General features: G+C 43.2%; 1 protein-coding gene across 8 annotated transcripts in view; it reads left to right on the top strand.

Moving 5' to 3' along the window:
* The window catches only part of AMOTL1 (angiomotin like 1), a 122695-nt gene that overhangs the window by 57561 nt on the left and 46649 nt on the right, over nucleotides 1-18485 (top strand). For all 8 annotated transcript variants that reach the window (XM_061628785.1, XM_061628786.1, XM_061628789.1 and 5 more), the window contains 5 exons: nucleotides 1400-1540; nucleotides 2365-3271; nucleotides 8372-8666; nucleotides 11641-11785; nucleotides 18086-18175. In XM_061628785.1, the coding sequence (XP_061484769.1) occupies nucleotides 1400-1540; nucleotides 2365-3271; nucleotides 8372-8666; nucleotides 11641-11785; nucleotides 18086-18175 (1578 nt within the window). The remainder of the gene's footprint in view (nucleotides 1-1399; nucleotides 1541-2364; nucleotides 3272-8371; nucleotides 8667-11640; nucleotides 11786-18085; nucleotides 18176-18485) is intronic.

Genomic DNA, 18485 nt, shown 5'->3' with positions numbered 1-18485 from the left:
TTAGCCCTCAGCCAGTATGGCCAATTGTCAGGGATGAATCATAGAATCATAGAATTGGAAGGGGCCTCTAAGGTCATTGAGTCCAAACCCCTGCTCAGTGCAGGAATCCAAATTAAATCATACCCAACAGTTGGTTGTCCAGCTGCCTCTTGAATGCCTCCAGTGTTGGAAAGATGTGAGTTGTAGTCTGATAACTTTGAAGGACTACAAGTTCTTCACTTACGGTTTTTAAACAAACCACAGTTCCACAGGCGTGGTTTGTTTAAAAGCGGAAGCTTCTGATCTCCGTCTTGTGGCTGCAAAAGAGGAAGAGAAGGTTGGAGGGAGTGTATAAACCTGAGGCTTGTTCGGTAGTCGGAAGCTGTTGGTTTCCCATTACATCCGAATTTACACTATGTCTGTTTTTATCAAAAGGTTCTGGAACCAATGAAAAACCAGTCAAAAGCACTTTGCTTGCAAGGAGTTTAATATGTTACTCATGAACTTTAGGTTCAGATTCTAAGGCCACCTGAGTATCCTTTTAGCTGCCTAATCCAAGGCTGCCCCCATTTTCTATGACACCTTCAGACGTAAGCCATTAGCTGCCAGAAAAGTGGTGACTCATTTGGCTGCAAAAAAACCCCATTGTAATGTTAGAACAGGTCAACCCAATGGCCAGTGATGTGAGTTTTCTGGAAAATTTTGAACTGGAAGATTTTCCTATGCAGATTAGGAAAAGTTAATTTGCACTGAATTAGGGTAACTTGCACAGGGTAATTTTCATTGGAATTCTTTCAGTTTATATCAGAAAATTTTCTGATGCCCTAAACTAGAGAGTGAACTAGTTTACCATGTTTATTTTCTTTGCATTAACTAAACAAAGCTAGAAACTGCCACACTTGCCTAATACTGTGTTTGCAACAGGCATCCATTCATAGTTACTAATGAACTTAAGAAATGGAAAAATAAAGCAGTGGAAATTTTTCCAGCAAATGTTCTGCCCCACATCACTGCCAATGGCATTGAGAGAAACGGAACAGGGAGTTTATACTCGGGGAGGGGGTCTAATTCTTTGTCTGCTTAATTTTGTGCCAAGTCTTTGAACTCTCTTAGCTCGTTTGCCACTGTGGCACGAGTGCTCATCATCTCTGGGACTTCTGTGTTGCACCTCTGTAGCAAGTTTGTGATGTTTGCACTAAAATGTGTATTTCTGCATGCACTCCTTTATGTAGTCAGACATCTGAAATGATTCACGGAGAAGTCTGTACACAACGGATGTCTTTGGGGGCTGTTTTACTTGTTCAGCAATGACTAAACACAATTCAGAAGCCACAAGCATGAATCACTACAGGAAAAGGTTTTTGTAATGTGAACAGTCTATGGATAAACACCTTTTCCTTTTATTATACCTTCCCTATAGGCCCCCCATCAATTTGCTACACTTCCAGTACTCCTGCCCAGATACTGGAAGAAATCAGCTGTCTTTATACCGACCCTCAGCTGTTCGGCAGCAGGCAGGATGGTTCCCCATTAATGGTAGACGTGGTCAGTGATATTGAAGGTAAGTTCTTGTGCTTGGAAAACAGAACTCTAGCTGCTTCCCTTGATTGAGTTTCATGTTGCATTTTCTTGACAAACAACTATCTTGGGATCCCTGGTGAAAATGACAATTGCAACCTAACTATTATGAATGGGAGAGAATTGGTCAACCCACTCTACCCACCAACAACAACCAGTGGTACTGTTGGGGCAGGACTTCAGGCAATGTCGAGGGCCCCACTCAGCAGAATGAGCAGGAGGACCCCCCCAAACCCCGCAGGGACTGTCTTACCACACATAGGAGGACTGGGATCTCTTCTTGATCATTCAAGAGTGCAGGGCATAGAATAATGGGCTCAAGTTACAGGAAACCAGGTTTAGATTGAACATTCGGACAAACCTCCTAACTTTTAGAGAAATACAACAAGGGAACCAATGGCCTAGGAAGGTGGTGGGCTCTCCAACACTGGAGGCATTCAAGAGGCAGCTGAACTCCTGTCAGGTACGCTTTAATTTGGATTCCTGCAGCTAAGCAGGGGGTTGGACTTGATGGCCTTATAGGCCCCATCCAACTCTATGATTCTGTGATTCTACCAGTAAGTAATGCACATTACCATCTAAAGTGTGTGCGCGCTTGTGTGTGTATGTCTACTGGTAAGAGCCTCAGGTCTCAACTTCCTTCCCACCTGAGCCAGGACTTGAACTCAGGCGGACCATAGGACAATTTACAGGAAAAGGACATGGAGGATTTCTCCGTCTTTCTTTAAAAGCTGCAAGGATTCCAAATGATTCAGCCTTTACCTTCTCTCTCTCACCTTCTCTCTCTCGCCTTTTCTCTTTCCTCAGCTGAAGACCCCCCTTGCAACTTCCACCCTCCAAGCTTCCTCCAGGTCTCAGAGGTGGAAATGAGAGGTTCGGAGGATGTTGCCCCTGGCACTGTGTTACAGCGGTTGATCCAGGAGCTGCGCTATGGCAACCCGAACGAGAGCATGAACCTGCTGGCCATCCAGCACCAGGCCACGGGGAGCGCGGGACCGTCCAACTCCACTGCCAGCACACTTTCTTCTTCCACGGAAAACCTGGTGCCGGAAGACCCACAAATGGTCCGGCAGTCAGCGCGCCAGGAACCACAGGGCCAGGAGCATCAAGGGGATAACACTGTGATGGAGAAGCAGCCCAGGGGCTCCCAGCCTCAGCAGAACAATGAGGAGCTACCGACTTACGAAGAAGCCAAAGCCCAATCTCAGTTTTTCAGGGGTCATCCTGGCACTGTTGGGCCAGGTTTTTACACGGCGGGAACCTCCTGTCCAAAATCTAGGACGGAAGGGAGGCCAACGCTGGCCCGTGCCAACAGTGGGCAGGCACACAAAGATGAAGCGCTTAAGGAACTGAAGCAAGGCCATGTCCGGTCCTTAAGTGAGAGGATCATGCAGTTGTCGCTGGAGAGGAATGGGGCTAAGCAGCATCCCCCCACCTTGGGGAGAAGCAAAGGGTTCAAAACGGGTGGGCCGTCCCCTTCCCAATCCACCAGCAAAGGCGTTGATCCAAGGGGGCCGCCCCCAGACTATCCGTACAAAAGCAAGCAGGTGGTCTCTCCAGTGAGCAAAACTCAGGAGCCGGGGATGTTTTTTAACGACCAGCACTCCGGGGTGATCCAAGAAGGGGTGAAGCCTTCCTATTCAGCACCGCAGGCAGCGAGGAGTGAAGTAGCTGTTGTACGATACCAACCTCCCCCGGAATACGGTATGACTAGGTAATGTTGAGGGTCTTGCCTTCTTCTTGCTTTTCTTCAAACTTAGAGTGAGGGTTTTTTTAAAGGTACCTCACCAAAGGCTTCTGAGGAAGCTTAGCAGTCATGGAATAAGAGGAGAGGTCCTCTTGTGGATAAGAAATTGGTGAAGAAGCAGAAAGCAGAGAGTAGGAATAAACGGACAGTTCTCCCAATGGAGGGCTGTAGAAAGTGGAGTCCCTCAAGGATCGGTATTGGGACCTGTACTTTTCAACTTGTTCATTAATGACCTAGAATTAGGAGTGAGCAGTGAAGTGGCCAAGTTTGCTGACGACACTAAATTGTTCAGGGTTGTTAAAACAAAAAGGGATTGCAAAGAGCTCCAAAAAGACCTCTCCAAACTGAGTGAATGCGCAGAAAAATGGCAAATGCAATTCAATATAAACAAGTATAAAATTATGCATATTGGAGCAAAAAATCTTAATTTCACATATATGCTCATGGGGTCTGAACTGGCGGTGACCGACCAGGAGAGAGACCTCGGAGTTGTAGTGGACAGCACAATGAAAATGTCGACCCAGTGTGCGGCAGCTGTGAAAAAGGCAAATTCCATGCTAGCGATAATTAGGAAAGGTATTGAAAATAAAACAGCCGATATCATAATGCCATTGTATAAATCTATGGTGCGGCCGCATTTGGAATACTGTGTACAGTTCTGGTCGCCTCATCTCAAAAAGGATATTATAGAGTTGGAAAAGGTTCAGAAGAGGGCAACCAGAATGATCAAGGGGATGGAGCGACTCCCTTACGAGGAAAGGTTGCAGCATTTGGGGCTTTTTAGTTTAGAGAAAAGGCGGGTCAGAGGAGACATGATAGAAGTGTATAAAATTATGCATGGCATTGAGAAAGTGGATAGAGAAAAGTTCTTCTCCCTCTCTCATAATACTAGAACTCGTGGACATTCAAAGAAGCTGAATGTTGGAAGATTCAGGACAGACAAAAGGAAGTACTTCTTTACTCGGCGCATAGTTAAACTATGGAATTTGCTCCCACAAGATGCAGTAATGGCCACCAGCTTGGACGGCTTTAAAAGAAGATTAGACAAATTCATGGAGGACAGGGCTATCAATGGCTACTAGCCATGATGGCTGTGCTCTGCCACCCTAGTCAGAGGCAGCATGCTTCTGAAAACCAGTTGCCGGAAGCCTCAGGAGGGGAGAGTGTTCTTGCACTCGGGTCCTGCTTGCGGGCTTCCCCCAGGCACCTGGTTGGCCACTGTGAGAACAGGATGCTGGACTAGATGGGCCACTGGCCTGATCCAGCAGGCTCTTCTTGTGTTCTTATGTTCTTAAAGTGAAGTAAGATCCCTAACGGAAAGCTAAGCTATTATTATTATTGTTGTTGTTGTTGTTGTTGTTGTTATTATTATTATTATTATTATTATTATTTATACCCCACCTTTCAGCCAAAGGCCCTCAAGGCGGCTTACAAAGAAAAATAAACACAGGTATAAAAATACAATATACAATATAAAAATACAATAAAAGCAATACAATTTACAAAAATTAAATTAAATAACAAATAACATTATAACAACAAATAAAATTAAATAACAATATTGAGAGGGCCACACATTCCACACCGCTAGTGCATACCAGGAATCTACAGACCAGTGTACATAGCAGTTAATTGCAACTGAGAATAAATCAAAGCTCTTCAACACTAATAATCATTTCTTTAAAAATAGTAGCAGTCACCAGTTCTATTACACACTCAGTTAAAGTACTGTAATAAGTAGGAAGGTTACTACAAGGTAAGAGTGTTCAGGACATATTTAGGTAGCTTTCCATGGCAATCACGTTTGTGCATATTTGCACAATTTGTAGAGGAAAAGCATGGGTGTGGTGCTTATCCCTTTTCTCGCATGTTTCCCCACCCTGCAATCCTAACTCCAAGGAACTGTCCCTGCTTGGTGTGGTGGACATACAACTGGGATCCAAGTGCCCAGAGGAAGAGAATCACAGGGGAAAAGCAGTGGGCACGGGGGAAATGCTTCACCCTTTTCCTGTCTGCTGTTTCTCCTCTGCAACATGATACCTTCCTCCTGCTGTTTTTGTAAAGGAGAAAGCGGTGGGTGGATTTGTAGGTCCCTCTCCAAGTTCAAGTGGGGCAGTGAGCAGTAATGTATGTGGCCTGAGTGTTTGGATCAGGTCCATGGAGTTTTGTAGCAATATATTTCCTGAAATGGTAGCCTGGGACATGGCCTCTTAAGTTCACAGTTCCTTGGCTGTTTTGTGTTCCTGAAGCATAAGGAATGGTGTTTGCATTCCATCTGATCAGCACATGTTTTAAGCCTCCCACAGCAACATATTGAGAGGTGTGTGTGTGTGCATTTTTCCAGCCAAAAACCTATGGCTTTCAAAGGAGAAAGCGAAACCCCCTGTTTATGTAATCGAGGCAGCAACAAGGGAAGAGTGGAATGAAAGGAAAATGGGGTCAGCTTCGGGTTATAGTCTCAGGAAGTTGTAAGAGGATTCTGTCTCCAAGGCTTCTTCCAGACAGATTCTTCAGGTGTCAAGCACATGGATTCAGTCAGTATGCCTAACACACCACCCTTAAGCCATGCACTGAATGGGTCATCTTCTCTGATAGTCTAAAGGCCAAACTAGACATGATTTCAGGAAATCTATGATAAGACGTCCTGTGTTTTTTTAAAAAATAAAAAAATAATAGGACCATAGCTCAATGGTCGAGCGCATGCTTTGCATGCAAAGAGTTCTAGATTCAGTCATTGGCATCTCCAGTTAGAAAGTTCAAGTAGTTAGGTGGTGATAGACCTTTCTCTGCCTGAGCCTCTGCCAGTCAGAGTAGTCAGGGCTAATGGACAAATTGTCTGACTTGGTATAAAGCAACATCCTGTATTCTAGCTTGGAGGGTGGGGATTGGATTCTCTGTGCTCTAATGCTGCTATTATATTAGCAGCATTAGAATGTGATTTGTTTCAGGAAAATGAATGGGGATAGCGTTAACACCATCATCTTGACACTGCAGATCCAGTCTGATTCAGGCATCTCCACAACTGTTTTCATGTTCAAGGGGATCCTAGTCAACTAGGAGGAAAGCAATATGACACTGTAGCAGATGCTTGCATACTTTCCATTCATCTGCTCTCCTAGGAGAAATGGCAACTTGCCCTAGGTGAGCAGCAAATGGCAAGAAGAAAAAAGAAAAAAAGGGGGGGGAACCCAACTCACACTTATAGTCTACACCAGAATATTTTAGACCCATTTATCCCCTGACGAAGGCCAAACCACAGAGTGGCTGAAACACGTTGGGCTTTTGTCATAATAAATATATTTTTTCAAGCATTTTGGGTTTACCCCCCCTTTTTTTCTTTTTTTCTTTTGGATGCTTGCCACCTTTTGTTGTTGGATCAGCAAATGGCAAGGACAGTTTTTCAAATCCTTTATGCTGGACAGCCTGCCTCACATTTGGTTTGGAGTTAGTTATTTAAAAATATTCTGTTGAGAGACTGGATATTGGGTGGATTTCTTTCATGGCTGGGAGAGTTTATTCATTCCAAAATGGACTGGCTTGCTACTGTGAGGTGCACTGAGTGCCTTGTAGGGACAGGCTGAGATGCTTCACTTAGCAGTTTATATATACAATAAGAGGAAAAGGCTTCAGAGACAGATCTGGGACAAATGTGGTTTGTAAACAGAGGAGGAGGAACTTTTCATCCTGAAGAGTAACACATTTGACAGCTGCACATCAAAAGGAGCGACACAAATCACAACGAAATGTTTGCTGAGATAATCACTTAAGACCATGTCTAATTCAGCCCCAGCCTATGCAGAATGCAGTTCCTTGTTCAGTACAGAATACAAGGCCTGGTTCTGTTCATTTTTTTTTTTTAGTTACAGATAGGACTGTGTGTTTGTTGTAGTTCCACAGGAGTGCAGACAAAGTGTAAAATGCAGTATTAGTTGCAGAATTCAGTTTCCTGAGAGTCTCAGCTTTTCTCTTTTTAAAAAATCAAGTTGCCATCCCTTATTGTTGCAGAGATATGCTCAAAAATAGTTTGGGTGATTCCTGCTGAAATTTCAGCAGCCAGCAAGGTTGCTGAATAAGATTTCTAGTGGTCAATAAGATTTCATAGAATTCATCATTACTGGATTGATAATTTCAGAGAGAAAAATTATATCCCACTCTTTCTTCTCTGCATATAAAGCTAACCCTAAGCACAACTGCCTTTGCCCATATTTGTCCCTTGTTATGTTGACCTCTCACTTTCCTTCCCCTCTCCTTTGTTGCCTCTCAAATTACTGAAAGTTGGATTGTAAAGTCCTTGGGAAAGAGACTACTACTGTTTCTTTTTTCTTTTCTTTTTTTAAATTAAGTTACTCTGTACGTACATGGCGCTATACAGCTATTTAATATTATCAATAACAAATATTATTATAACAAAACGTTATAAACGTGCAACAAAACGTGGTGTGGAGTGCTCCCGTTCAGGGTTCCTTTCAACAAGCCTTACACTTTTCTAGGTACTCTATTCCATTCCCCTTTGCCCTCCCCTCCTGGTTTTCCTGCAACAGACACACAGCATTCTGTGGCCACAGAACATGCTCAGTTTTCATTGGACTGTTTGGGTCCAAAAAAAGCATTTTGTATTAAAAAGCCTGTTGATACCTCCCTCTTGTGCATAGTTGGTGCTGTTTTAGCTACATCAGGATCCACACTTGGGATTCAGAACAGAAAGAGTCAGAAAAGACAAAAGACAGTGCATAGTTAAACTATGGAATTCGCTCCCAGAAGAGGCAGTGATGGCCATCAACTTGGAAGGCTTTAAAAGAGGATTAGACAAATTTATGGAGGATAAGGCTATCAATGGCTACAAGCCATGATGGCTATTACCACAGCTGGAAGCTGCATGCTTCTGAATATCTGCAGGAGGGGAGAATTGCTGTTGCGCTCAGGTTCTGCTTGCAGCCTAACTGTAGGCATCTCGATGGCCACTGTGAGAACAGGATGCTGGACCAGATGGGCCATTGGCTAGGTCCCACAGGGCTCTTCTTGCGTTCTGATCTTTATCCCCCACCTCTTATTTTTTTCCCCATCTAGCCGTCAGTGCCAGTCATCTTTTCCCTCAATGCAGATGCAACAGCAGCACAGTCCGATGTCCTCGCAGGCTTCCTCTCTTACCGGCCCATTGCACTCTGCATCTTTGCCGCCTTTCTCAATGGCCATGGCATCTCAATCTCTGCCTGCAACTCCACCGAGCCAGCAGCAGCTCACACCAGATGCATTTACTATAGTGCAACGAGCCCAGCAAATGGTGGAGATGCTCTCAGATGACAACGAGGCCCTGCAGAAGGAGCTGGAGAGCTATTACGAGAAAGCGGATAAGCTTCAGAAGGTGCGTGGCGTGATTGAGTGGGAACGGCCTTTGCTTCTTGATCCTCTTTGGTGACACGTCGAAAGGGTACTGTTGAGCTCGCTGAGTGGGAGGAACAGCATTGCCTGGTTTGGTCCAGAATATGAGAAATTCAGGGACATGTCTAATATGGAACTGATGTAATGCAGTGGCATGGGATCTGGGAAGCCTCCAATTCAAGGGTACGGTCTGAAGGCACATGAGGCCGTTGCCTTGCTGAAGCTAAGCAGGTCCATGTTTGGTCAGTGTCTGGATGGGAGACCGCTTGGGAACCATATGGGTGCTGCTATACATTCCAGGATGGAAGGAAGAATAAGAAAAAAATAACCCGTGGACTTTAGATGCCATTCTGCCTTCCTGTACCTTCCAGGGTTGCTGTTGCTTACAGTGATACTATCTGCTTTGAAGGTTCTAAAGCAGGAATGGCTCACCTGTGGCCCTCCAGATACTATTGGATTCCAACGCCCATTGGTCCCAATCAGCATGGCCAACGGTCAGGGAATGTTGGAAACTGTAGTTCAGCAACATCTGGAGAGCCACAGGTTAGGCACCCTTGCTCTAAAGTGTGGTATAAATGCTGAGTTTGATTACTATTCTTACCTGACCCCATAGCAAAATTCATCATAAATGTGTACGATACTGTTTTGCAGAACATGGACTGGCTTTCTGTAAGACAGTGATGTTGTTTCGAACGCTGGCCAAATTCTAACCCAACACTGTTTATACAGCTGTGGGCTTTCCCTTGCCAGAAAAAAAGGGGACCCCAGCCTTTGTCGGCAAATTTTTCTTTCCTAAAGTAGCTGGCAGGGGTTTGCTTTGTTAGCTAGTCTGCCGTCCTTTTTAATTATCACTTCTTTGCTCGCTGGGAAGTGTCCAATTGCATGTTTCCACACTTAAAGTGGCACATTTGCCCAAACCTGCACAGCATATTTGTCTACTGGCATAAAAGCCTTACAGAGAACCAGCTAGAAAACTGTCTCCTCGAGGGTTGTGGCTACCGTTTCTTTGGCACAGGATGGATAAAAACGGCAACATGTTCCAGCCTTCTGATTATGCTGAGGGATTGAGTATATTGAGTTCCTACCCTGTGGAACTCCCTACCCTTAAATATTAGACAGGTGCCATCTCTGTTATCTTTTCAGCGCCTATTGAAGACCTTCCTCTTTCAACAAGCCTTTTAAGTTGAGACCTTATCCCAGTGTGCTTCTGTGTTGGAATTGCTTTTTAATATGTTTTTAAACCTTTTTTTAAAACAATATGTTTTTTAACCTTTTTTTAAAAAATTTCAAAGCTTTTTTAAAAAAAATGTTTTTAAAGTTGTTTTGTTTTAATGTATTTTAAAGTCTGTTTTTATGATGTTTTAAAGTGTTTTTAGTGCTTTTGTTTGCCGCTCTGGGTTCCTGCTGGGAGGAAGGGTGGGATATAAATCAAATAATAAATAAATATTCTGGATCCTTTCAAATTTAGTAGCAGTGGTAGAATTCAGCCTCTGGAAAATCTTAGGCTTGCATTCAAGTTTGAGTGGAAGACTACTTGTGCAACATGGATGTCGCACCACTTCCTCCCCCCTGCAGCCACCTGCACGCTCCTGGGGATCATATCAGGGCTGGGATTGACATGAGGGGGCTTCTTTGAGAAATGGAAATTGCCAAAAATCAGACAGAGGCAGCTTGAGTGAGCAGGTGCAACCATCAGTTATTTTATTTTACTTTATTTTATTCAACAAGTTGCTAGTTCTTATGGGAGATTTGAAAAATATGTGTACAGTGCCTGGAACTTGGAAACAGACTACGGAGAATGGGCAGGTCTCTCCCTGCCTGTCTCCGTGACTCACTGCAATGTAATTTATGGAAATAATTTGTGTGAAATAAGAGGTGTGTGCAAATTTAGGTAATTTTATGCAGAATTTAGATTATCTTGACCTAGAATTTTGTTCAATACATTGCTCCCCAATACAAGAGTATGAGTCCCCGCTAGAATTTGCATGGATGTTCACAAGCTGTTCTTGAGGACTGGAAACCAATCAAGCATTTTCAGCATTACAGATACTTCCATCAGTTGCCAGATAACCGTGCTTGGATACAATAGAGGTATCCAAGTGAGCAAATATATGTAAAGAGACAGAGGTCAATTGAAATATTTTCCATTTGTACAAGAAAATGAGTGGCGGAATCCACAAGAAAAATGCTATGGTGGCATGGGGGAAAACATCAAGCTGGGCTTGGCTTAAAAAAAAAGGAGGGCTATGAAATTGGTGAATCCAACATTTTCAGACATGGCTAACTTCAGCCCCATTCTGTGGCTCCTCAGAGGCCTTAGGAACGTAGAAAGCTGCCTTACACCAAGTCAGACCAATGGTCCATCTTGCTCCCAGTGCAAAAATGGGGTATTTTATTGCTCAATAACCCCCTTCGTAGGAGGGGACGTCACTTGCTTTGCATGCAGAAGTTCAATCCCCAGCATCTCCAAGAAAGGCTAGGAAAGATTCCTGCCTGAAAGCCTGGAGAGCCACTCCTAGTCAACATAGACAGTGATGAGCTTGATGAACCAATGGTTGGACTTGGTAGAAGTCCTCTGACCAGGAGTGGCTTTCCAGGATTTCAGATAGGTCTTTCCTAGCCCTGTTAGGAAATGCTGAGGATTAAAGCTGGGTCTGTCTGCTGCCTAGCATGAACTGTGCCACAGAGGTACGTCCCTTTTGTTGCTGTGGTCACTTGCTTCTGTGATGGGTGGGGAACTGATTGCCTTCAGCAGCAGCAGGATTATTAATGCCTGTGGAGGAGTTGCACTTTGGCATCATTGTAGGGAAAATTCTTCCTGCTGTACAGTGCTAGTGTGAAAGTTGGCACACACTTCTGGGCTCCACACAAACCTCTCTTTCAGAAGTTTCATGCCAATGCATCTTGCCCAGCTTTTAATGGAAAGTTGCTCAGTGTCTCTCTTACTTTCTTTTTAGTTTGAAATAGAAATTCAGAGGATTTCAGAAGCATATGAAGATCTGGTGAAGATGACCACCAAGAGAGAGTCACTAGACAAGGCAATGCGTAACAAGCTAGAAGGTGAAATCAGACGGCTCCATGATTTCAACAGGGACTTACGTGGTATGTCCTTTTTACAAAAGGTCTTTTGATATGTATTTTTTTCATTGCATTTCTGTTTTGTTCCTAAACTATCAAATTCCAGATTGCCACGTCAGAGACTCTAACTGGGTAAACTGTTTCCTGTTACAGCTTTAGGAGAGTTATTTTTGGTAGGGCTGCCAAAGAAGGAGGTTCTGGGTCTGGTTGGAAATCTGTACTTAACTGTCTCTCTCCCTTAAACTCTGAAAAGTGGTGCCCTCAGTGACTGTCCCAGCTCTACTTCAGATGTAACGCTAAACCATAGTTTACTGTTCTGGGAACAAACCTGAGCAGCCTTGGACTCTTCGTCTGGAAGGGTCACAAGGTGGAGGTTGAACTCTTTTGTTTCTGAGTACTATACTAGTCCTACTCAGAGTAGATCCACCGAAGTTAATAGACATCAATAACTTATTTATTTATTTATTTATTTATTATTTCAATTTATATACCGCCCTTAGCGAAATAGCTCTCAGGGCGGTGAACAAACAAAATAAAATACAATATATCATAATAAAAATACAAAAACATATACAAACAAACAACGAAAAGCACTTAAGTTAGTTAATTTCAGTGGGTCTACTCTGAGTAGGACCTAGTTGACTACAACCCCGTTTTCAGTAAACCAAAGTGATTTGTTTGTATTCAAGCCAAAAACTGTAGTTAATGTTAATTATGGTTTGCGACAGCCTTTGCGAAACTGATACCCTCCAAATGTTCTGGACTCCCAGCTCCTATTAGCCCCAGTCAGCATGGCCAGTTGTGAGGGATGATGAGATGTTGTCATCCAAGAACATCTGGAGGGCAGAAGCTTGGGGAAAGATAGTTTAGGAAAACAAGTGTGGATTGTAAGCCAGATGTTGCTGGTCCTACTATTGGTCCTTGGCTTTATATTCCATTCACATTGGGAGCCTTCATCCCTCCAGATGTTGCTGAACTACAGTTCCCATCAGCCCTAGGAAGCATGGCCAATGCCCAGTGGATGACAATGGATGATTTGGAATTCCCTCCCCTTAAATATTAGACAGGTGCCATCTCTGTTATCTTTTTGGCACCTACTGATACAGGATATGGACTGCCGACAAGTCGATCCCTACTTATGGCGACCCTATGAATAGGGTTTTCATGGTAAGCGGTATTCAGAGGTGGTTTACCATTGCCTCCCTCTGAGGCTGAGAGGCAGTGACTGGCCCAAGGTCACCCAGTGAGCTTCATGGCTGTGTGGGGATTCGAACCCTGGTCTCCGAGGTTGTAGTCCAGCACCTTAACCACTACACCACACTGGCTCTCGGCACCTACTGAAGACCTTTATTTTTCAACAAGACTTTTACGCAGGGACCTTATCCCAGTCTGTTGGAATTGCTTTTATAAAAAGATGTTTTTAAAGCTTTTCAAAAAAGATGTTTTGTGTCAATATGTTTTTAAAGATGTTTTGTTTTAATATATTTTAAAGTCAGCTTTTATGATGTTTTAGTGTTTTCAGTGCTTTTTTTGGTTGCCACCCTAGGCCCTTACTGGGAGGAAGAGTGGGATATAAATTTAATAAATAAATAAATAAATACATGTTGTCGTTGTTATGTGCCTTCAAGTCGATTATGACTTTTGGCGACCCTATGAATCAGCGACCTCCAAGGGCATCTGTCATGAACCACCCTGCTCAGATCTTGTAAGTTCAGGTCTGGGGCTTCCTTTATGGAATCAATCCATCTCTTATTTGGCCTTCCTCTTTTTCTACTCCCTTCTGTTTTTCCCAGCATTATTGTCTTTTCTAGTGAATCATGTCTTCTCATTATGTGTCCAAAGTATGATAACCTTAAGTTTCAACATTTTAGCTTCAAGTGATAGTTCTGGTTTAATTTGATCTAACACCCAATTTGTCTTTTTCGCAGTCCATGGTATGTGCAAAGCTCTCCTCCAACACCACATTTCACATGAGTTGATTTTTCTCTTATCTGCCTTTTTCACTGTCCAACTTTCACATCCATACATAGAGATCGGGAATACCATGGTCTGAATGATCCTGACTTTGGTGTTCAATGATACATCTTTGCATTTGAGGATCTTTTCCACTTCTCTCACAGCTGCCCTACCCAGTCCTAGCCTTCTTCTGGTTTCTTGACTATTGTCTCCATTTTGGTTAATGACTGTGCCGAGGTATTGATAATCCTTGACAAGTTCAATGTCCTCATTGTCAACTGTAAAGTTACATAAATCTTCTGTTGTCATTACTTTAGTCTTCTTGACGTTCAGCTGTAGTTTTGCTTTTGTGCTTTCCTCTTTAACTTTCATCAGCATTCGTTTCAAATCATTACTGGTTTCTGCTAGTAGTATGGTATCGTCTGCATATCTTAAATTATTCATGTTTCTCCCTCCAATTTTCACACCTCCTTCATCTTGGTCCAATCCCGCTTTCCGTATGATATGTTCTGCGTACAGATTAAACCAATAGGGTGGTAAAATACAACCCTGTTTCTCACCCTTTCCAATGGGGAACCAATTGGTTTCTCCATATTCTGTCCTTACAGTAGCCTCTTGTCCAGAGTATAGGTTGCGCCTCAGGACAATCAGATGCTGTGGCACCCCCATTTCTTTTAAAGCATTCCATAGTTTTTCATGATCTACACAGTCAAAGACCTTGCTGTAGTCTATAAAGCACAGGGTGATTTTCTTCTGAAATTCCTTGGTCCGTTCCATTATCCAACATATGTTTGCAATATGATCTCTGGTGCCTCTTCCCTTTCTAAATCCAGCTTGGACATCTGGCATTTCTCGCTCCATATATGGTAAGAGCCTTTGTTGTAGAATCTTGAGCATTACTTTACTTGCATGGCATATTAAGGCAATAGTTCGGTAATTACTGCATTCTCTGGGATCCCCTTTCTTTGGAAGTAGGATATATATTGAACGCTTCCAGTCTGTGGGCCATTGTTTAGTTTTCCATATTTCTTGACAAATTCTTGTCAAAATTTGGACAGATTCAGTCTCAGTAGCTTGTAGCAACTCTATTGGTATGCTATCTGTTCCTGGTGATTTGTTTCTTCCAAGAATTTTAAGAGCAGCTTTCACCTCACATTCTAAAATTTCTGGTTCTTCATCATATGGTTCCTCCGTGAATGAATCTGTCATCCTGTCATCTCTTTTATAGAGTTCTTCATTGTATTGCTTCCATCTTCCTTTTATTTCATCTCGGTCAGTCAGTGTGTTCCCCTGTTGATTATTCAACATCCCTACTCTTGGTTTAAATTTCCCTTTCATTTCTCTAATCTTTTGGAATAGGGCTCTTGTTCTTCCCTTTTTGTTGTCCTCTTCTGTTTCTATACAATAACTATTGTAATCATTCTCTTTGTCCCTACGTACTAGTATAGTTGCATTTAGAGTTCTGACTTTGTTTCTCTCTCCTTTTGCTTTTGCTTTCCTTCTCTCTTTAACCATTTTAAGAGTTTCTTCAGTCATCCATTGAGGTCTTTCTCTCTTTTTAACAAGAGGTATTGTCTTTTTGCATTCTTCCCTGATCATGAGACTGACTTCAGTCCATAGTTCTTCTGGTTCTCTGTCAACTAAGTTTAAAGCCTCAAACCTGTTCCTTATTTGATCTTTATATGCTTCTGGGATGTTATTTAAATTGTATTTTGGCATTATGATTGCTTTGTTGTTCTTCTTTAGCTTTACTCTGATTTTCGATGCAATCAGTTCATGATCTGTACCGCAGTCTGCTCCTGGTCTTGTTTTTGCAGAAAGTATGGAACTTCTCCATCTTCTGTTTCCAATTAAATTAAATACATCATCATCATCATCATCATCATCATCATCTTTATTTATACCCCGCCATTTTTCCAAAACTGGAACTCATGGCGGCTTCCAGATAAAAAATACATATAATTAAAAACATACAAAGTCTACATTAAAATAAGATTAAACTATTTCCAATATTAAAACCATACACACATATAGCTAAAAAAGTTCAAACTAGTTTAAAAATGATATAATAGACATTAGCAATGCAGCACCCTTCACGCCCTATCAGCCTTCAATTCCAAAGGCTTGTTGGAATAGGAAGGTCTTTGCTTGTCGGCGGAAGGACTGCAAAGAGGGGGTCATTCTTACCTCCCTAGGAAGGGAATTCCAAAGCCTAAGGGCAGCCACCAAGAAGGCCCTCTCATGCGTCCCCACTAGTCGTACTTGAGAAGATGTGGGTATTGAGAGAAGGGCCTCTCCTGAGGATCTCAGGGCCCGGGCAGGCTCATACAGGGAGATACGGTCTGATAAATAGCCTGGACCTAAGCCGTATAGGGCTTTATAGATCAACACCAGCACTTTGAATTGTGTCCGGAAACAGACTGGCAACCAGTGGAGCTTTTTTAACAGGGGGGTAGTATGGTCCCTGTAACCAGCCCCAGTTAACATTCTGGCTGCAGCACGTTGTACCAACTGAAGTTTCCGAACAGTCTTCAGAGGCAGCCCCACGTAGAGTGCGTCACAGTAATCTAAACGGGATGTAACTAAGGCATGTGTCACCGTGGTCAGATCAGACAGCTCAAGGAACGGGCGCAGTTGGCGCACTAATCTTAATTGTGCAAAAGCTCTCCTGGCCACCGCAGAAACCTGGGCCTCCAAATTTAATGCTGAGTCCAGGAGCACACCCAAACTGCAAACCTGTGTCTTCAGGGGGAGTGTAACCCCATCCAGCACAGGCTGTATCCCTATTCCCTGATTCGCCTTACGACTGACCAGGAGCACCTCTGTCTTGTCTGGATTAAGCTTCAATTTGTTCACCCTCATCCAGTCCACCACTGATGCCAGACACTGGTTTAAAACCGAGACAGTTTCCTTGGAATTAGGTGGAAAGGAGACATAGAGTTGGGTGTCATCAGCATACTGATGGCACCGAACCCCAAACCCCCGGACAACCTCTCCTAGCGGTTTCATGTAGATGTTAAATAGCATAGGGAATAAAACTGAGCCCTGAGGGACCCCACAGGCCAATGGCCAAGGGGTCGAACAGGAATCCCCCAGCACCACTTTCTGGGTTCGTCCCTCCAGGAAGGAATGGAGCCACTGCAAAACAGTGCCCCCGAGTCCCATCCCAGCAAGGCGGCCCAGAAGAATACCATGGTCGATGGTATCAAAAGCCGCTGAGAGGTCCAGCAGAACCAACAGGGATACACTCCCCCTGTCCAGTTCTCTGCATAGGTCGTCCACCAAGGCGACCAAAGCCGTCTCTGTCCCATAACCAGGCCTGAAACCAGATTGAAGTGGATCCAGATAATCTGTTTCATCCAAGAATCCCTGGAGCTGGGAGGCCACCACATGCTCTATTACCTTACCCAAAAATGGAATATTGGACACTGGCCGGTAATTATCCATTATGGAGGGGTCCAGGGAGGGCTTTTTTAACAAAGGCCTTACAACTGCCTCCTTTAGGCAACCTGGAACTTCATAATGATGAATAATGATAGGAGTTGTAGTTCAGCAACATCTGTGGGGCTAAAGGTTTCCCCACACCTTTCTTATAGCATGGATGGCTAACTGGGCCAGATCAAAGCAATTTTCTCTAGCCTCGATTAGCGTTACCAAATTTTAACAGTTCTCGTATAAGAATTTTTTTTTAAAAAAAAAAAGGCGTTGTAAAAAACAAAGAGAGAGAGCGTCCACATTTTAATATTGCAGTTGTTTGTTTGTTTTATTAAGATTTATATCCCATCCTTCCTCCCAGTAGGTGTCCAGGACGGCAAACAAAAACACTGAAAACACTCTAAAACATCATAAAAACAGAGATTAAGATATATTAAAACAAAACGTCTTTAAAAACATATTAAAACAAAACAGTTACATCCCACCCTTTCTCCCAGTAGGAGCCCAGGGCAGCAGAGCCCAGTTGTTTGGATTTTGCATGTTAGTCCATGGTGTTCCATAATTGTGAAATCGTGACCGCTAGATGGTACCAATCATGAGAGAGCCTGAGATCCATAAGAAGGTTTGTCTGTGTAGTGAAATATACTTTCAGTCCCCAGATCATTGGCTACAGAATAGAGCTCACCCCCTTTCAAAACAAACAAACAACAAATGCAGGTTGGCCTTCCCTGTTTTTCAGTATAATCTCCTGTTTTTTCATTGTAGTATAAACTGCTCCACTTTCCCAAAATTCTTTTTATATCACAGCAGCTGGCATTCCTCTTATTTTCTGAAGTTGGCCTTCAGTTTTATATACATACGTGTGTGTGTGTGTGCGCGCGCATATATATATATATATATATATATCTTAAGCTGTTTCCCCTTTCTGTGTAGAGAGACTGGAGACTGCCAACAGGCAGCTGGCCAGCAGAGAGTTCGATGGGAATGAAGATAAGGCAACAGAGGGTCTTTATGCTTCTCACAGTGAGTACCACATTCATGTACAGTGAAGAAATATGCATTGGATGTGTGTAGTTTGTTGGAAAACGGAGAAGGTGTTCCTTCTTCTTTAAAAAACAGTTTTTAAAGTTGAAGACTGGTTTCTTTCTAACAGACAGTGTTTTACCATGCACTAGGGATGTAGTTGTCCAGGGTCTTTGGGGGTCTTAGTCCCCTTACTTTTTGGGTAGCCAGGTCCCAGCAGGACCCCTATGTCTCCAGCATCCTATGAGCCAATCAACATGAAAGGGAAGTGTGTTGGTCTTCTAACAGGTTTCCTTGTCCTTTCCTGCTT

The sequence above is a fragment of the Rhineura floridana genome, chromosome 5, assembly GCF_030035675.1.
Source record: "Rhineura floridana isolate rRhiFlo1 chromosome 5, rRhiFlo1.hap2, whole genome shotgun sequence".
Lineage (NCBI taxonomy): Eukaryota > Metazoa > Chordata > Lepidosauria > Squamata > Rhineuridae > Rhineura > Rhineura floridana.
The sequence above is the reverse complement of the archived record's forward strand: the minus strand, read 5'-3'. Positions and strand labels throughout refer to the sequence as shown.